This window comes from Eulemur rufifrons, chromosome 6, assembly GCF_041146395.1.
Source record: "Eulemur rufifrons isolate Redbay chromosome 6, OSU_ERuf_1, whole genome shotgun sequence".
Lineage (NCBI taxonomy): Eukaryota > Metazoa > Chordata > Mammalia > Primates > Lemuridae > Eulemur > Eulemur rufifrons.
The window spans coordinates 91557353-91578931 of record NC_090988.1 but is presented as its reverse complement, the minus strand read 5'-3'; the positions used below and the strand labels follow the sequence as shown (position 1 = coordinate 91578931).

At 34.8% G+C, this 21579-nt stretch overlaps 2 protein-coding genes across 2 annotated transcripts; both read right to left on the bottom strand.

The window, feature by feature from the left end:
• Window positions 1–11891: 11891 nt before the first annotated feature.
• On the bottom strand, window positions 11892–12836 carry LOC138384457 (olfactory receptor 5D16). Its single transcript, XM_069469962.1, has one exon. It carries the CDS (start codon window positions 12834–12836, stop codon window positions 11892–11894), a length of 945 nt encoding a protein of 314 aa, XP_069326063.1.
• A 4868-nt stretch (window positions 12837–17704) lies between these two features.
• LOC138384456 (olfactory receptor 5L1-like) lies at window positions 17705–18640 on the bottom strand. The gene has a single exon (XM_069469960.1). The coding sequence runs from the start codon at window positions 18638–18640 to the stop codon at window positions 17705–17707; it is 936 nt and encodes a 311-aa protein (XP_069326061.1).
• Between the last annotated feature and the right edge of the window lie 2939 nt (window positions 18641–21579).

The window sequence follows — 21579 nt, the reverse complement described above, 5'->3', positions numbered from 1 at the left end:
CTGTAGAGTGTCTGGGTTTCTGGAGTTCTAACAGAGTAATAATGGAAATGTTAACAGTAACCTGGACATGGACAAAACAGAAAGAAAAGTAGAAGGTCAAAATAAGTAGAACAGTGATTCTAAATCCACTTTGGCATCCTGATAACAACTAGGCACGTCTACAGTTGGTGTAGTATAATACATAGGTTTTTAATTTTTTTAAAGTAAATCGGTAATTTATCACCTCTATTCCTTCAAGCTATTGTCTTCCACAGTAAATAGCACCACAATGAAACCAGTTGCTGAACTCTAAATCTTGCCTTCATCCTTAATTTCAACTCTCTGATCTGCCACCAATGTCAAGTGACAGTGGCTAACCCCCTTGCTATAGCGAACTCTGAATTAATAGCCCCCGTTCCCATTTCTGTTGTCTTTGGTTATTTCTACAAAAGGAAAAAAGAAAAGTGTTGCTGTTCCAGGTGAAGCCTTGTGGGTAGGACAGAAGTTCTGTATTTCTCACTTGGGGATGTGGCTTCCCCTCTAAGAAACAAAGGAACTCCTGAGAGTTATTTAAGATCATTGATAGAATATGGACAGAACAGAAAAAAATAAAGCTTCTCAATTAGTTATTTAAGTGACCGGGTCCTAGCTTTGTCAGCTACAAAACCCTGGGCAGGCCAATTACTAATGGTGCTTCAGTTTCATCGTTTATAATACAAGAATGATGGTATCTTTCTCATCAAATCATAAATGTTAAATGAATTTCCTTCCACAACCTTAATATCCTCATCATCTTATTCATTCACTGTTATGAAGTGGCAAGATAGCAATTTTTAGGTCAATCCAGACTTTTTAAAAAATCTGGCATCCAAGCTATTGAATAAAACTAGAGAAATCCTCATGCTTAAAAATGTACTATATTTAATCCAGGAATGTACATTGATGATAGCCAGAAATATTTCTGCACTTTCTATAGTGAAAAAGTGTAAAAAGATTTGGAAATAGGCTTGCTTACCTAACCCTCTGAGTTATCTCTACTTTATTGTCCTTGTCTTCCTTTGTAATTTCAGTTTTTTTTAGGAGATATGAGTGTTTTTTGTTACATGGATGAATTGTATAATGGTAAAGTCAAGGCTTTTAGGGTACCTGTCACCACAGTAGTGTGCATTGTACCCAATCGGTAATTTTTGATCTCTCACCCTCTTCCCAACATCCCCTTATCTTAGTTTCCAATGCCCATTATACCACCTTATGACCATATATACCCATGGTTTAACTTCTACTTATAAATGAGAATAGGTGGTATTTGTTTTTCCATTCCTGATATACTTGACTTAGGATAATGGTTTCCAATTTCATCCAAGTTGTTGCAAAATACATTATTTCATTCCCTTTTATGTCTGAGCAGTACTCCGTGGTGTGTGTGTCTGTGTGTGTGTGTGTGTGTGTGTGTACATATAAACACCACATTTTCTTCATCTACTCATTAGTTAATGGGCACTTAGGTTGATTCTGTATCTTTGCAATTATGAATTGTGCTGTGATAAACATTGGGGTGCAGCTTTCTTTTCAACATAGTGATTTCTTTATCTTTGGGTAAATATCCAGTAGTGGGATTGCTGGATTGAATGGTAGGTCTACTTTTACTTCTTTGAGGAATCTCCATACTGTTTTCCATAGAGGTTGTATGAATTTTCATTGCTACCAACAATGTATAAGTATTCCCTTTTCACCAAATCCTTGCCAACATCCACTGTTTTTTGACTTCTGGATAAGCAACAGAGATACAAATACTTGTCTAAAGACACGTTCATTTTATTCGGTGTAGAGACAATTGATTTCCCTCCCCTCTGTGGAAAATCCCAGTTTTATATCTATTTGTATTTGTGAATATCTGATCCATAATATTCTGATTTTTAAAATTCTCTTTTGTACTAGTTATAACAGTTTAATAATGAATTAAGTAAAATCATTGAACATGTTCATTTTACATTTGTATGGATCATAATTTTAAGTGGTGTGTATATATGCGTATACCCACACATATTATTATTTAATACTTCCTATTACATGCAACTATCTCCTTCATGTAATTACTATTTCAAACCTTCACTATTCTATTTAAGGCCCTATTCTACCACTTTCTTCTTATTCCCAGAAAATAATCTATATTTTGTAGAGGATAATATAGAATAGCAAGTGGTTTTACCTTCAACTTTCTCATCAGGGTATCCCATACGCATTTAAATTCATCAGTGACTCTCTCCCTTCCCTCCCTTCCTTCTCTGGGGAGAATGTGGCCCTCATCTCTGAGGCTATTCCCTTCAACTGTGTTTGTGTCAGTTTAAGCACTTTTGCTATTATCAATAGTCTTACTCTCATAAACTTTCAGCATATAACAATTTTTTTTTTTTTTTTTTTTTTTTTTTTTTTTTTTGAGACAGAGTCTCACTTTGTTGCCCGGGCTAGAGTGAGTGCCGTGGCGTCAGCCTAGCTCACAGCAACCTCAAACTCCTGGGCTTAAGCGATCCTACTGCCTCAGCCTCCCGAGTAGCTGGGACTACAGGCATGCGCCACCATGCCCGGCTAATTTTTTTGTATATATATATTTTAGTTGTCCATATAATTTCTTTCTATTTTTGGTAGAGACGGGGTCTCGCTCTTGCTCAGGCTGGTCTCGAACTCCTGACCTCGAGCGATCCACCCGCCTCGGCCTCCCAGAGTGCTAGGATTACAGGCGTGAGCCACCGCGCCCGGCCAGCATATAACAATTTTTACATATATTTTAATTTAAAAATATTACTTCATATCTACTACCCGTTATTTTCTTCATTTCATTGTAAGGTTCCCTATAGACATCTGCACTGGCTTACACATTCTCACTTGAGCCTCTGAGATAGGGTTTTTGTCCCAACAAACTAATTAAAGCCCTTTTTGTTCAACAGAAACTACATCCTAACTGTCAAATCCAAAGATTTTTCAGTAGGTAATGTACTTTATTTCTCTGTGTCATGTGGTAGAACTCTTCTTTCTTTTTAAAATTTCCACATTTCCTTTTTTTCTGGACCTCTCCTTTCTTCCTAAAATGTCCACCTCTCTTGGCTTCCATACCCCCTCTTGGTTTCTCTCTAATCTCAGTATGTCCCTACTCACCCACCTTCACACGTAGTAGCAGTTTCCTAGGGCTTCATTCCTGACCTACTTCTCTCCTCACCACGGGCACTCTTCCTAGGTAGTTCTATGCCTTTTCTTAAAAATACCATTTACACAATGACAGTTTTCATATATACAATCCTAGATCATCTGCCTAGCTCAAAGTTGCTTATCAAACGGGTACGTGTACATTTCAGCATGTCTAAAATCAAATTTAATTGATATCACTTCCTGCAACTTATGCCTATTCCATGATCCCTATCATGATATACATGGCTACCACCTACACTCCTGGTCCAAAGCAGAAATCTCCTCCCAGCAAAAAAAAAATATCCAAGAGCCATTGATTCTCTCTTGGAAATGTGGAAATTATGCAACCTTTATACTTTACCATCTCTAATATTCCATTATTTAATGTCACCCCTCTTTTTCCCCATTTGGACCTCTTAATTGGCTTCATTCTTCTAGTCTTTCCCCACTCTAATTCCAAACGTGCAACAAAATTTATCTATATATCACTATACAGTTACCTGTACAAATATATTTTTATCATGTTGCCCTCTTGCTTACACCCTTAAATGATTCTCTATCCCCTGCAGGCTCAGTATTTAAATCACTTCAGATTTGGCATATATTTCCAATTTCATCTCATATACTCCATCCTAAAACCTGATCTAACAACAATACCAAACTGTTAACCTCCTGTCCTTTCCTGCTCAAGGTGTTGCAGATTTTTAATAAAACTAAATCTCTTTATTAAAATTTTGTGTACATTTAGGGTTAATAATCAGAAGAAGTTTTTCTCTGGGTATAGAGAATAAACTGTAGATACAATAATGGCCGTGGATTCTGGATTACTTTGTTCAATATTTATTTTTCTTCATTTGTTCTGTATCTAGCCAGCTAAATTAGGTGAGTTCTGTGTAAGCGTGCTATATCTGGAAATAACATTTTGAACTCGTAATTTTCAATGTTCTTTGAAATCTAATTTAATTCTCACAGTTCTTTAAAATATGTTAAGGGTTGATTGTCAATTTCATAAAAAAAAAAAAAAAAACCCTGATGATTGCAGGCTAATTAACCAATCCAGGCTTACGTAGCTTTACAATAAAAGAGCCAGGGCTAGAGATTGGAAGTTCTGGATCACTGGGCTAGTGCACTCTCCCATAAACATTGCCTTTCCAGAGATGGAAGTGAGGCACAGGTGGAAAATTCAAAAAGATTAGAGAAATAATGTCATTATTTCCTAAAATCTCAATGTGCTAAACTTAATATAGGTATATTATTTTAAATCTAACTTAAATTTTATTTAGGACATTGCTAGAACAGGAAGATTTACTTCTTTTAACACAGAAACAGAGGCAGTATGATGTGGGAGTAAGTACATGGTCCCTGGAACCAGACTTCTTGGGTTTAAATCCTGGCTTTACCACTTAATATTTGTGTGGTAAATTTTCACACAAATCCTGGCTTTACCACTTAATATTTGTGTGGAAAATTTCTAGACAAATTTTCAATAATCCTATGGTTTTATTTCCTGATATTTAAATTATATATTATAGTAGCACTTGTCTACAGGGTTATGATGAAGATTAAATGAGCTAATACCTATAAAGTATTTTGGAGAGTGCTTTTCACATAGCAAATATTTGATAAATATTAGCTATTATTATTCAACCATTGGGACAGGTTGAGCTTCACTAGACATTAATATTTACTATTTTGTTACCAACCAGGATTCCCTTTTTGCTTTAAAAGGGGGGGACTGGGGAGGAAAGCATCATTGTCCTCCTTAGAAAATACCAACTCTGATGGAGGGACAGCCCATCTGTTCTTGCCTATACACATGGGAGACAAGACTATGAAATGACTGAGGATCAGAGCAATGACCACAGCCATGAAGGTGAGGGAAAGATACAATTGGATCCAGTGGCTGGTGAATGAAGGTTGGGTGGAAGTGCTTTATTGTGCAATCCTCTACTTTGGCAATTAACAAGACTGACCACTGAAAAGCAGGCATCAAGAGTGTCGTCTTTAGGGACATTGCTTAATTAAATGTGGGATCTGGGCCATTGGAGAACAACCTCCTCTTTGCTAAAGATATTTTCCTACCAAAACCCCTCATTTCTAATTCCAGAATTAAAGTTGACAAAGAAATCCATTCATACAGAGAATATCACTTATAATAATCCTTCAAGGATGTTAGATGAATCAAGGCTGAAAGAAACTTAAAGGATCCAGAATGAAATATGAAAGCTAAATGCAACAACGGAAGAGGAAATGACTATAGGAAACAAAAGATTAAGAGTTTAAAAATTAAAATGAAATATAATTTTTCACCTTATCATTTGGTGCATATAATCAAGATTAATAATAATTAGTGTTAGTAAGGTTGTGTGGACAATTACTCTTTAATATACTACTGATGGGAATAAAATCTGGTGCAGGAAAAAAAAAAATGGGTCAAACAACTTGTTTTTGTATGTAATAGGCAGGTAAGAATGGAGGTTTCTGAAAAAGTTCAGCAAAAAGACACATTGCTGCAGTAAGTTCTCTATATTGAACACTACTACTTTTTAAAATGCTTTTTTCCCCCATAAAGCCAACTCCCTAACCCCACCCCTGTCCTGTTACTTGGATATTGATAACAATTGGTATCAATGCATTACCATAAGACATAATAAATAATATTATATAAAAATTGAGTCAGACTTAATAGATATTTAAATCTGCTTAACTTTTAAAAAGAAATAATGTGTAATGAGAACCATTTACATTTAGATTCCTAATCAGAGTCCTATAATACCGAGAGTCCTCTTGAGAATATTAACTGTTAAATGTGCCCATTTGTTTACTATCATTTTTGTTGGAAACACCTTGAGGATTTAAAAGTTGTGTTATTCTAGTCGTGTTTACTCTCAAAACATTAGTTTTCTATATGTAAAATAAGGGACCATATGGAGGTGAACATTAAAAATTCCATCCAGCTCTAATATCCTAGTATTATGTTAAAAATACTTACCAGGTCACTACATTCTTTCATCCACCCTTTTAATTCACTGTTGTGAGGCCCAGTTCATTTTCCACCAGAAAAATTAAGGTTGACATTTAGATATAAAAAGTGATCCCTTGTAACATTTGTCATAATCCATTTGGAGCAGAACTTCTGTGTTCATAGAAGAAAATTGTGCCTCCCTTAAGAAGGCTGTGGCTCCTTAGGAGAAGCAGACCTTTTATATTTTTCTTTGAGGATTTTGAGATCAACTTTTTCATCTCACATCAGATGCCAGGAAGCCAAACTCTGATATCCAGATCACCAGTGGGAAAAGATATGTGAGCAATTAAACAATTCCACTCGGGAGCTGATTAAAAACAAAATGAAATGATCTAAGGTGTTTTTCTATGTCCTGAGAATGCCTCAAAGGAATATATTTTGGCTTTCAAAATGGTAGATTACTATACATAAAATAAAATTTGATAAATGTTATCTAATTTTATTTAATTGGTTCAAAGCAATTTAGCAAACAACTATTGGAATATTCTATGCAAGATGATGGTGGAATAAACTGAAAAGAAGTAAAAATGTATCTAGTGATTGAGAGATAGATGATCTTGAAAGTTAACGTGTTGAAGAAAAAACAACCATAAATGAGCTCAATAATCTGATATGTACTATGATATATTTGCATCTGTATCCAAATTAAATTCTGGCTACCCAAGGTCAGACTATATCAAAAAGTCTTTATTAAACAAATACATTCACTCTGTGAATATATTCTTCCAGGGACTCTTCTAGGTACAAAACAGAGAGGAGGAGAATAACTTGAAGTGGGCATTAAGAACTGTGCCAAGTACAGACTAGTGAATGAGAAATGGTAGGGAAAATAATATGAGCAAATACACGGAGACTAGAAAGTCCATAGCATGATCAGAAAATTGAAAATGAGATTTAGAGAGAATGTTGCCTAATTAAGAAAGATAAGTATGGCTGATACACACACACACACACACACAATTTAAATTGTCTTGAATTCTACTTCAAGGAACTAGAATATTACACAATTAATAAAGAGGATAATTACAAATAGTTGTATAAGTCAACTTTTGTTTGGATATAGAAGAACTGTTTTAAATGGCTTAAACAAAATTCGGAATTTATTGCTGATATAAAAATTCTGGACTTAGATCAGTCAAGAGAGGATCCATATGTTCCAAAAATTTTCCATCAATCATTTTTCTTTCTCCAGCTTTCTGCTGTACTTTCCTCTTTGATGACTAAAGTCTCAGGCAGACTTTCTCTTCATGGCAAACAGAGCGATGAACAGTTTTGAGCAGATTCCATCTGCCCAGAGGATTAGCCTCAGCAGCCAAAGCTCTACTTTTCCAATAATTCTAGCAAAATCCCACAGTTGAGTCACTAGCTCACTAGTGTCTTACAAGAAACCAATCCCCATAATATGCTGAAATTAAAAAAGATAATTATGAAAAAATCTGCCAAATCTTTAATGGTTCTTCCTTTCAATATTTTCTCCTGTATTTTTTTTTCCTTCTTTCTGAATGTACCCGTGTATATTCATTCTGCTTGTTACTTAACTCTTGGATGTATGGTTTGGTGGTTGTTAGTTTCAGAAAAATTTTTAGCCATGTCTCTACACATGATCCCTCTGCCCTGATCCTCTTATCTTGGAAGAAAACTGCATTTCCAATTATAGTTATTTTTATTATTTGATATTGTTACACAGCTTTTGGATGTTTTCTTCCCTTTTTTTCTCTTTGTGTATCCTTTTTGGTATTTTATATTGATCTATCTTTAATTTTACTAATATCTTGTTAAGTTATGTTGAGACTACTGCTATACCTCTCTAGGTCATTCTTTATCCTTGTTACTTTATTACTGTAATTTCTAGCTGTTTTACTGATCCAGTTTTATAGTTCCCATGACTTTGCTGAAACCCCCCCATCTATTCATGCATGTCATGCACATTTTCCACTAGAGCGCTAAGAAATCTTAGTTGTTTTGGATTGCCTATCTAATATTTCTACCATCTAGCTCATATCTGAATCTGACTCTGTTCATTTCTTTGTTTTCTTACAGTGAATTTTTTTTCTCTACTTACATGGATGTATAATTTTATTTAAGAGTGAATATTGTTATTTTGAGAGTAATAGTGAGTGAATGATATTTTTGCTGGGTAGTTGACTCATTTCCTTTGCTTGGCAGTTAAGTGTGGGCAGTTGAGCTGGGCTTCAGTTCAGTTACAGATTTCTCACAGGTTACCTTATATTTTAGGTGGTGGTTGGTTTGCCAGAGATTCTGGATGCCTAGTTCATGTTAAGCTTTAGGTTTTCCCTTTGCACATGTACCTCAGAGAGGACCTTTCTCCAGATTCTTCTCCCTCCCCTAGGAATGGAATATTTTTACTGGCTACCCTATGCTTATGTTTGTTGGTTGCCCAGTGACCTAAGCTATCTGTTGGCTTCTAGGAAGTTATAAGTTTTCAAAATATCTAATTCTAGAAGAATATCAGTTTTAGTGCTATAATATTGGGAACAAATTTCTTTCTATGTTGCTACCTCTTAAATTGAAGCCAGAAGTCTGATAATATAGATATAAAGTTTTTTTACTTGTCATTTAATAATCACGCTAAAAATATTTTTATAATCTTCTCTAAAACTGACAAAGTGAATTTCTCTAATGACTGAATATCAAGTCCATTTGAAAATAATATTACCAAGCATGCCTCCATCAATAAATAGAAGGGATACAATCATATATAGTCAATTATTAAAATAATCATTGATGATAACTCATAAGGATTTTGACATATCATGTTGGTGATGTAAAAGATATTGACTGGCATTGCTATTACAAAAACCACACAATTCTCTTTCCATCTGTTTATTAACTTTTTTATTGCTAAATAATTGATATTTATTTTTTGAGGGTGCATGTGACATTTTCATACATTCATAAAGTGTGTAATGATCAAATCAGGGTAATTGGTACATCCATCACCTTAAATGTTTATCTATTCTTTACACTGACAACATTCATATATACTCCCCTAGCTATTTTGAAATATACAATATTATGTTATCAAATTTAAGGATTCTGAAACCTGTGTTATTCTAGCAATAAAAATATTTCTAATGGATAGTTATGCTAATTGAAATAAAGAAAAGTAAAATTCATCTCAATAAATATAATTAAAAGATGCGTTTCTATTGATATCTTATAGTTTATTTTTGAATACCTTATGAAAATTTGTAATACTTTTGTTAGTGAATAGGAAAGGGGTAATTATTGTTGTAATATTTTTTAGTGTTAATAAAATTCACATGAAGCTTTATTACCACAGGAATTAAAGGTCAATTTACATAAAATTTTCATTGCAAAGTAAAATAGTCACATGATTAATAAAAGATACAATTCTGCAGAGTAAGTAGAATTTCAGTGTGAGTTCAGAGACAAATGAAATGATATGAATTCTGATGATATATGTAATTCAGATTAATCACAGTGGACATCAGTTATGATATACAACAAAATTATAATTTTTTCTTTTTCAATTTAATTTATAATGATTTATTTTTGAAGTGAACTAAGAATTCTAACAATTATGTAGATTTTCAAAATTAAATCTTTTAAGAGGCACATGAATAAAACAATTGAATAAAGCTAATATAAATCATGCTGTAGTTGCAGGTATAGGAGCTACCAAAATATTTTGAAATTTAAATTTAAAGAATGAGGAATATGAAATTTGACAACAGTATTTGATTCAGCCCCCAAATTATCATCTTGATTATTTCTCCCACTAATTTTAAATAATGGACCAGAGCCCTTAAACAGTGTGTATCTCCATTTCCTCAGAATAGAAATTTAGGAGATTGTTTTTCTTAAGCTTCCCAAAAATGTAATCATCCTTTCCTAAGTAAGGAAAGACAGGTAAAAATTTATACTTTGAAAATTGATTATTCATCATTAATTCGAATCAAGATTAATATAACTTTTCTACTATGTTTTTACCGTTGTTTTGAGTAAGTTAAAGATCAGTTAGATGACAATATGTAGTGGCAACAGTTTATTTGTGAATATATTAATAATGTTGGATAATATTACATATCCATATATTAACTTTAAAAAATAATTTTAATTCATCATGATAACTTTATAATCACATAACTTATGCAAATTATTTCACTCATCTAGTATAAAATGTTGACCAGTTTTCATTTTACCTTCTGAAAACAGACAGAACTTCTTTCAATAGCTTTTGGACTTAATTTGGAATTTTATCCAAAGATTCAAAGAATATAGAACACAGGAAGACTGTTTGTAAGTAATTCAAGGAAAATAATTCAAGGAAAATATATGATAGATGAGATGAGAGAAAAGGTAAATATTATGTTATAAAATTTCCAAATTAGATGCCTGTGTGTATGAGTGAAGACTTTCTATAATACATATTATATTTATTAAAGGAATATCAAACCTCCCTGATATACACAATAATATTGATCTTTTTTTTTTTTTTTTTTTTTTTTAAGAAGGGTGTAGTTATGTTTTATTTCCTGCCAGGGCAACATAGATACACCTTTGCACAAAGGTAAATTCTTCTGCCAGGACCAGTTTTACAAAGGTGTTGCTCTTTGATCTTTATTTCTTTGTTTAAATTATAATTAAAAATGACAGTTAATTTAAAGCAACATTCAAGTGTAAGCAGGACAATTAGCTCTCAATACTTGTAACAACTTTACCCAATTGTTTTTTGAAGACTGTCTAAAGAGTCCTGATGAATACAATTGTCGTGTACCCTTGTTCAATGTGTCCTATGAATATTTATTCTGATTGGTAGGTTATGGAAAAGAATCATAAACATTGAAAGCGAACATATCCTATTTTTGTTCTCCATATTTCAAGAAGCAATCTCATATTTCTAAACCTTTTATAAATCCTTTCATCCGCCACACTAGAACTCTTTTCTGAAATAATTTAGAATAGTAGCAACATCATATTCAGTGTGCATTCCTTTGAGCCCCTAGCAATCTACCTTCCAAGATATAATATAAAATTGTACCTTAAAATATTTATTCAAGCATTGACTTAAACTTAACAGAATTGCCTCCTAAACATTGTTCATGCTCTTTACTCCTGAATAAGACTTCTGTCTTACCCTTTGTTTGTCTTAAAAATCTGTCCATCCTTCAAGGCCAAATTAAAATAGCACATAATTGTAAAGTAATACCCTTTATATCCCCAAATAGATTTGAAGTATTCACCCCACAAATCCTATTATGATATTTACCATCATCACTGGATTTGGGGTCCTAAATGGTGGGTCTATTTTTTTCCTAAATACCATTTATTTCATTAAATTTACAATACAAAATTGGTTGTTAGCACCTATAACCTATCAGTTACCAGGAAAGAAAGGATGAGAGAACTAGCCTATATTGCACATCTACAATATGTCAGATATATTATCTACATTTTCATCTGCACCACATAGCACCTTATGAAATAAATCATTTTATATCACTTTGTAGACAAAGACTAAAGTCAAGGTCAATCAATCCTGTCTTGCTTATACAAGCTGAGCCAATTGTCTCTCTAACCTAAAATTCAGTCATTCCATTATAAAATTTCATTTTTGAAAATTTAAGGTTTTTTTTAAATGAACTCTTGATGCACCGTCCATTAAAAAAACATAAGAAGTTGTGAAATAACCAAATTAAATGTATACTAGCACATACATTCAATATGAAAAAAATTTTGTGTTCATTATCTTTCTGACTGTTTCCTTGACATCTTTATTTCTCAAACTGTAGATCAGCGGATTCAGCATGGGAATCACCACTGTGTAAAACACAGATGCCACTTTGACTGTGTGCCTGGAGTTTTTGGAGTTGGGCACACAGTAGAGGAAGAGGATGGTGCCATGGAAGATGGTGATGGCAGTCAGGTGGGAGGCACAGGTGGAGAAGACTTTGCGGTGCCCGCTGGCTGAATGCATCTTCAGGGTGGTGACAATGATGAACACATAAGACATGAGAATAATGAATAGTGTGATTATCTCATTAAAAGTGGCAACAATGAAAAGAAGCAACTGGCTGAGATAAGAATCAGAGCAAGAGAGCGATATCAGGGAGGATAACTCACAGAAGAAGTGATTGATTGTGTTGAGACCCTGGAAAGATAACTTCAAAGCAGAGCATGTGAGTGTCAAGGAACATATTACACCCCACGCATATGATCCAACCACCAGCGAGGCACAGAGTTTCTGGGACATGGCAACCGTGTAGAGCAGGGGATTGCAGATGGCCACAAAGCGATCGTAGGCCATCACGGCAAATAGAATTAATTCGGTCACCACAAAGGTGCAAAAGAAAAAGAATTGCACCATACACCCTGAGAATGAAATGGTTCTGTCTTCTACAACCAGGTTCACCAGCATCTTGGGAGCAATGATGGAAGAATAGCAGAAATCCACAAAGGAGAGGTGGCTGAGGAAAAAATACATGGGAGTGTGCAATTTTGGGTTAATTTTGATGATCACAATCATCCCAAGATTCCCCACCACGCTGAAGGTGTAGACTGCCAGAAACACAAAGAAGAGGGGAACCCATAGGTCTGGGTAATCTGAGAAGCCCAAGAGGGCGAATGTGGCCTCAGAAGTTATATTTCTCGCTGTCAGAAACATGTTTCCCTTTGGTGCGATCTGAAAAGCAATGTTGGAAATAAAATATGGAAAGTGATTGATACATAAAGCATGCTTAACTATCCCCTCTGTAGAATATAAGGTGAGACAAATAATTCTCTGTTACTGTCCTGCTAAATGTTAAGTATCATAACAGGAGGAACCAGAGTTTCAGAACTAGATTAACTAATAAATGTTGCTTTATCAAAAATTGTAAAATTAGCTCTTAATATAACTTTAAAAACAAACAAGTGCAATAATTATTAACTCAAGCAATTTGGATGCTAACATACAATTAAACCCTCATGTGGAACACTAAAATATCAGTGAATTTTAGGAAGTCTGCAAAGAAAAGTCTAACAAAATGAAATAACTTTTTTATTTTAGTACTACATTTACTGAGGAAAAGTGGAAGCATATGAAATAGTCTCTATAATTATAAATATTGTTCATGTAATAATATGTGCATATATTATGATCTAGTGAAAGAATGGTCCTATAATTATCATTTATATTCATGGTTAATTATTAGTTTAGCATTGTAATCATTATTCCTCTTTTTTACTAAGTAGGTCAAACAAAAGTCAACAATATTTTATGTTTTTTCAACCACTATTAAACAGCTTTATTCTACAGATGAGTGAATAGAAGGCATAGCTTGCCCAATGACATATACATATTGGATGATCAGTGAACCCAGTGTCCTTGACTCTCTTAGTCATATATCCAGCCATCTGTGTCAGTCTTTCATTATACGTAGAAATCATAACATTTTATTTTGTAACAATCACATTTTTATACTTCACTTTGTAATTCTTTTGATCACCTTTAAGACAATCTTTAGATTATAAAGTATGGAAATCAGTTCAGTGGAAGTATTGAGGACCTCAGAGATGTTCTGAATATCTGTGTCAAGATGAAAGAGTGCACGGAAGTTACAGAAATGTCCCCATTCAGAAATAAGTATTATTAAAAACCCATAAAGCTTTACAAAGATATTTTCTTTTTCTAGGCCCTTCTCTCCTCTCCCTTTAAGTCAGCGAGAACAATTCATTATGTTCCTCTATTACCTATCAAGAATAGGAATGTGAATCTTAAGATGTTATCACACTCCTAAGACATTCATCAGAAAGGAATTTTTAATACAAAGAGAATGGTGGGATTTTTCAAATTTGTGCCCAGGTAGGGTTGTTAGAAAAAATGCAGGGCCTTAGTTAAATTTGAAAAAAATATTATTTGTTTATCTGCACTTGAAATCTAATTTGGCACCATCTATTTTTGTTTGCTAAATCTGGCAACCCTGTATCCAGAACAACTCAGAATCTTACAGCAACACATCCTGGTTCACCTGGAACTTCCCTTGTTTTAGTACTGCAAGTCATTCAGACAAAGAATCCCCTGCACCATATCTCCTTATGATGAAGACCTCTTATGCAAACTGTCATTTTTGGTAAGGTCATCTCTGATTCTTCAACTCAAGAAATATGTTCTAAATATTCAGCACTAAAGGTCTCAGGTCCCATGCAACACTGAGAATTCTCCATGGTGCTATGTGTTCAGATGTCCAAGGATTTAAGGACCAAGGAGAAGGCCATCTTTTCCAGTCAATCCTATCATAAAGCTCATCCTTATTGCCCTATTTCAGGGTTTCTAAAATTCAGCAGTAGTGCTATTTTCATGCTGGATTACACTTTATTGTGGGAAGCTACCCTGTGAAGTGTAGCACGTACAGCAGCCTCTCTGGCTTCTATCCACTAGATGAGAGCTTCACTGTCCCCAACCCCAGATGTGAAAATAAAAAATGTCTCTAGACATTGTCAAATGTCCCCGTTAGGAGGGGGATTAGGGAATGCATAATTTTTTGTAGTTGAGAACTACTGCTTTATTCCCTTCATTCTAAAAGATTGCAATGTTTCTTCTGTTCTAATTTAACTTAAGACTAATGTGCAATTTAAATATCATGGTTCACTGTTATATGTATTAAACAATTTGTATTATCTTTAAATCCAGGCAATGTGGTATCTAAAGTCTTCTTCTTTATAATATCTTCTCATTTTCTTTTTCTTTTTGCCCTTATGAGCCAGCATGTTTTCCCCTTGATCTACAATCTTTTTCAGATTGAGTCATCATTATGGTGTTTCTCCAGAAGGTTCATTTTATTCTTTTTAATTTATTTTTATTTAAATACTTATCTTCCTTATACAGTTCTTCTAAAAATTTACAGAAGCAAGGAGATATATATTGCTGAAAACTCTTAGGGCCCTTCTATTCTCCAATTCCCAGGAAACAGTTGTACAGGTCTATACTGTCAAGAAAATCAGCCAAGCCAGGCCCTGTAAACAAAGCTCTATACCAAGTGAGGAAAGAGTACACTTCCTGTTTCCCGAATGTCCAGATATATACTGTCTGCAGTGACTTGAAATGTCCCCCAAATGTTTCCCATGCAGAAACCACAAAACCTAAGGCATCTTCTAGATTCCTTACATAAAAAAGAATATCTGTTTTCTCAGACCTGGAAACAAACCTGCTGGTGGAAAAGGCAGCCCCCTCCTGCTGCTGGAGAGCTTATCTGGAGGAGATGCTAAGACTTTTATTTGTACTGTCACTCCCAGTGGCACCATGATATAGAAAAAATTGGTTGCCTTATTCCCCAGGGGAATCAAAACAAGCAATTAAAATTAAATATTCTTTTCTGATGTAATTCTGGTTTCATGGAAAACCTGAAGGGACACACTAGCAGCTTTAGAAACATTTTGTATAAAAGTTAACTTAAAAGTTTAAATGTCCTCTCTCTGTGCTCCCTGGTCATTCCTATAATCTCCTTTTTTTGTGTGGGTATAATAACAAATTATAGCAGGAATTATCTTTTTTATTTTCTCAACAACTATTTCTTAAATATCTGTCATGCCCCTGGTCTTTGCAAAGCCTAACTCCCCTCTTGTTACACTAATCACCTTAGGGAAGCAGGGAGATTCTGCCTTCAGGTCTCTGGGCTACTTAGTTATATTCCTGCCAGGGATGTTGGGTGCAGACCATCTCTTCATACGTATTAGACTAAAGGACTACAAATGTTTGGAATTAGTTTCTCAGTGTCCCCAGAAGCAGCTACATCTGGCTACAACCAGTATATTAGAGTGCTTAAAGTTGTTGCCAACATCCTAATATCCTGTAAACAAATTATTGTGTAATTTTTCTTTGCTTCTGATTGATCAGACAACTATCATCAAGCCATTCAGACTCTGAAATCCCTTCAAATGCCACATTTCCGTGAAATTCTTGATTATCTTCTTCATCACCACTGATAATTCTTTAGGTCATATTATTATCTAACACTTGTACTATTCAATAGACTCAAAATTGGTCTTTATGTTTGTAAATTCATCTTCATATATGTCTGCTGCACTGACATTAACATAATTCTTTACAAATAAATCAACTTATATTTATATATTTGTTTGAATATGCATGAAATGTTTCTGGATGCCAGTACTAGGTATTATCACAAGGCTGAGATAAAAGAAGAGAAAGTAGACCACGTGAATATATCACTTATTCAAAAAAATAAGTACATCAAATAAGTGTAAACTCATTTTAGTTTATTTTTAGGCCTTTAGTGTAAGGATCAAATAGTCATGAACTGGAAAGTCTTGACTCTGCTATGAAAATTCAATCTAAAAAGCTATAATGACCAAATCATTCTCCTGTTTATAAATTTGAGCGACCCCCAATCACTTATATGTGTATTTCCATGTTCCTAAAAATGTCATCCAAAGGCTTCTCTGCTAAGACTTATTCTCCCTCACTTTTCTGTACAAATTTTAGTCTCTATGTTACACATGTGCACATTTGTGTGATGTCACATCAACTTGTCTATAGTTAACTTACCATTTAGCTTATTCATACATCAAAACACCGCTAGTTGTGAAACCTTCCGTGAAACATTTTCTGACTCCGCCAGACCAAGGCTATTTTTCTTTGATGGTAACAATTTCAGTGAATCAGCATTTGTTCCATTGTGGCTCCGGCCACAGTGTGCTATAGTTATCTGTTTATGCATTTACATGGCTTTCCCTCCAGCTAAAGTGTGAATCGTGGAGGCTCTGTGCTATGACCTTAGATCTTTGTTATAAGGATCAAATAGTCATGAACTGGAAAGTCTTGACTATGCTATGGAAATTAAATTGAAAATGTATGATAATATGGACCCCAGCATTCTCTTTCCTGACAGAATTCTAGCAAAGAGCATTGGCATTTTAGTCCATACCATATTTCATCTATTCTAAGATATACTTGCATCTATTAATATTATAACTTCTCTGTGATTGGATATACCTTACAATTCATAGTACAGAACTTATCACATCATAGTTTAATTATCAAAGTTTGTTTATTGTGGGAATGTTTAATGATGGTAAGTCTTATAATAAGTGAACTATGAAACAATAATGGACATGGAGTAGAAAAGTATGTGGTAAGTAGTATTTCAGAAGCAGCATTCCTAAGACGTGGAAACGGTGTCATCTTCTATATAATTATTAATAGGATCATATTAATGTAAAGGCTTAATTTAAAATATATGGATCATCATTAATGTGAAGGCATACATTAAAAATAAAATGGTATTTATGCTTGAGAAACAAGTATTTCAAAATAAGTGTTATTCTTGAAATTGAATTCACTCGTATTTCAAACTTTGAAGTATGTTTAATATCTCTTTTAAATTTAAAAAGTACAAAGATAAAGGAATCAAAAAGACTCGCTGACAACTACAAAGTTTCTTAATCTGCTCTCCAATCTAACATTGCAGCCCTCCTATTGACCCCTCACCTGTCTCCACTTTGGAATCCTGAACCCTGATAATAAAATCTTCCCTAGGAATACATTTTGGAGCCCATGACTTTCCTGAGAGCTTCCTTTACATCCCTGTTCCTCAGGCTGTAGATCAGGGGGTTCAGCATAGGAATCACTACAGTGTAGAACACAGTGGCCACTTTGTCAGCATCCCCGCTGGTACCCGAACTGGACCTGCAGTAAATGGAAAGGATCGTTCCATGGAAGACCACAATGGCCGTGAGGTGGGAGGCACAGGTGGAAAAAGCTTTGCACCTTCCCTCTGCAGAGTGCATCCTCAGGATGGTGATGAGAATAAACAAGTAGGAAGTGAGGATGACCACGATGGTAATGACCTCATTGAAACTGGCCACAATGAACAGCAGCACCTCATTCACAGTGACATCAGAACAAGCAAGTCTTAACAGAGGGGGTAGATCACAGAAGAAGTGGTTAATCACATTTGATCTATAAGATGGGATCTCAAGAGCTAAGCACAAGTGGATTAGAGAACACAGTGTTCCACAGAAGTAGCAGCAAGATACCAGCTCCACACAGAGCTTCCGAGACATAGTAACCATGTACAGCAGTGGGTTACAGATGGCCACAAAGCGGTCATAGGCCATCGCGGCCAGCAGGAAGACCTCAGTGACCACGCATGTGCAAAACAAGTAGAACTGCATCATGCATCCCAGGAAGGAGATGGATTTGTCTCTGTTGAGGATATTAGCCAACATCTTTGGCACAATGATTGTGGAGTAGCAGAAATCTATAAAGGATAAGTGGCTGAGGAAAAAATACATAGGGGTATGAAGCCGAGAGCTCACATGAATCAGGGCTGTCATACCCAGATTGGCCAAAACTGTGACTCCATAGATGAGAAGGAGCATCAGTAGTAGGAAAGCTCGCAGCTCAGGGGCATCTGATAGTCCAAGGAGAATGAACTCTGTCACGGGGGTGCAGTTTTCCTTGCCCATGTGCCCAAATTAGTTAGGATTGGAGAAAAAAACCTTCAAAGTCATTCTCTGTTATATGATCCAAAATAGGGTCTCTCCTATAAAAAGATATCAGAAGGAGTTGTACAGTTAATTTTATTAACAAGAGTAGGACTTTTGGTGAAGTTTAGGAAAAAATCAGACATTCTATAATTGTATAATATGGATGCATAAAACTCACAGTTCTGAGATCAAATTAAAAGATTAACCTTTATATGAACTGATAAGATTCTTATAATAAGTTTTTCATAATTGAGAGCCTGTCACTGAATCATTGGAAAAGAGGTGAGACTATTATTTAATTAGCCTTACTGCTCTGTGAAATCCAAATCCCTTTTTCATCACAGACTCCACATTTGGATCCCAGAAAATAATATTTAAAATATATAATACCATTCTCTGAATTTCCCATTGAAGTAATGAGAGATATTGTTATTTAAGATTGTTAACCCACAAGTGCCCCCTCATTTATTCTCTCATTTCCCAAGCCTTGGTAGATACCTATGAGACTGTAGAGGCACCAGTCAGTATTGCTGGAGGAAAAAGAATTGGACTAGAGACCAACACAGCCTGGTATTTTTTTCCCTTCTTCAACTGATTTCAAAGATGTGCAGGATATGCCTATTACAAAATCCCTGCTGCAAACATATAATTGTTCTGATGATATGGTTTTCTCTCTTCAAATGATGAGGAAAAGTGAGTTATTTGTCTTTCCCTGAGGTCAAAGCAGATTATAATTTGAAAGCCCTTCCCTGTTTTCAAACCTAACATGACAAATCAGGATGTCAATCGCTCATAGAGCACTGTGTCTTTTCCAGGGGTGACTCTGATTCCTACAGGATATTTGTCAATGTCTGGAGACATTTTTTGTTGTCACAACAGAGAGCGGTTAATACTGACACCTAGTAGGGATGCTGCTAAATGGTCAGCTATACTCATGAGGGTCCCCACCCCACGACCCCCTGCCCCCAACACCCACAACAAAACATTATCTGGACCAAAATGTCTGTAGCACCATAGCTGAGAAACCTGCCATAGACAGAAATTTGAAAGGGCTTTTCAAAAAGCAAAAGTGATCGCTTTTTTTTTCTGCTTCAGGGTGATTCACATGCCCACATCCTTCCATGAGAGTCCTGTAGGACTCTCACTGCCACCCTCACCATCAGGGTGACAGTCCAGATGATCTCTGTGTAGCCTCTGCCAGCTTGCATTGATGGAGTTAGGGGAAGAGAGGGGAAGAGGAAGGGAGAGAGAAAACAAGCATTCATCCCAATAGGTTCACACTGTTTCCCTATAACACTAATATCTGTTACAAGATATTTGCTTCTGTAGGTTATTCCCATTTCCCATCAAGTTGTCTCTTAATACACAAAGAGAATATTATTTTCATTAAGAAGTGCTCAAAATATAGCATTTCTTAAAATAATGTCCAATTAAGGGAAGAATAAAACAGATTTTTTTAAAAATTGTCTAATACTACTGCTCTCCTTTGTGATTCCTCTTTCGCATACATAGGACTATAATAAATCACACAATGACAAAAAACCATAAACCTTCCATCTCCCATAAAATATTTTTCATTTCCATTCCTCAAAATATAAAGTGCAGTCCAACCAACCAAACTACTGGACAGATGTTGCTTCCCCTGTTTCTGAAGATGCAATGATGGAAAATGTTACAGTCTTTATATTTGTGTGTGTGAATCTCTGGAGCCCATGTTTCATAAGCTTCCCAATACAATCATTGCTCTCTGTGGAATATCAACAAGATATCAAGGAAACTACACTATCTTGGGACTCCAACTATTATCGATCACTATGAAATATAAACAGTGGGGAAAACAATCCAACTTGGTACATATTATAATCTAACACATTTACATTCAGAGTCCACAATGAATTGCAACACATTGTACGCTGTACCCAACCATTGCCTCTGTTAGCCAGTATTCACATGGCCATTATGAAATGTATGAATAGGTCTTTTAAACTTTGTCTGCTTTATACTCAACAGCTCCTTCCCAAAGGATGTAGGGTCTGAAGCTACACCATAAATCTTCCAAATACCAGATAGGGGAGTGGACAATGAATCTCTTTTACGGAGATAATGATAATTTACTGAGCCATTGATAGTGAAGCAGAAGTTAAATAAGCCCAGACATCAAATATTTCATTTAAATACCCTCTGAGTACATTCTTAATGTCAGTGAGTACACAGAAGAGAAAAAATAGTCTCATTAAATGCTCTGAGGTTAACAGTATTATCTGATGTTAAAATGAAGAAAATCAAAACTTGAAGAAGTTATATTACTTGACAAATTAAAAATCCTAATTTTCAAGAACTCAAGTCTAATGCTTTTCTACAATTATAGATACACAGAGAGAAGCTTCATTTAAACTGTATAAAGCAATGAGGAAATTGACATAAATCATAACGGAATTACAAAGAAAGTGTCAATGGTGTGTATAAATCAGGAACAAATGAAGAGATATACTTTAGATTTATAGAGAAAGGGTGAAATAAAAAGCATTTCAGTGAAACCAAAGACACATGAAAAGAACATAAACAAAGGTTAGAAGTCCATTTATTAGTGTCAGTAAGCATATCATCCACAATGCATTTTAAAGTTAGCATGAAGATAAAAAGAAAAGATAAAGTGAGATAAGAGGCTTAATTCAGAAATGCTGCTATTTATAATAATGGTTTCTAAATGATTACATGAATATATAACAATATATGTATTTACACAAACAGTGGGAGAACAAGAACTAATTATATTCTAGCAATTATTCTAAACTCTTTGTACAAGCTTTCAGCTTCTTTAATTCAATTTTTTTAAGATTCCTGTGAAATAACAGTACTTTTTCATTAGTCCGATAACATAGTATTCAAAGTTCCAAAAACAATGGATACTGCAACAA

Excerpts from the sequence above, each read along its gene's own strand:
- LOC138384456 (XM_069469960.1), bottom strand. The coding sequence starts at position 18,640 with ATGGGCAAGGAAAACTGCACCCCCGTGACAGAGTTCATTCTCCTTGGA.
- LOC138384457 (XM_069469962.1), bottom strand. The coding sequence starts at position 12,836 with ATGTTTCTGACAGCGAGAAATATAACTTCTGAGGCCACATTCGCCCTC.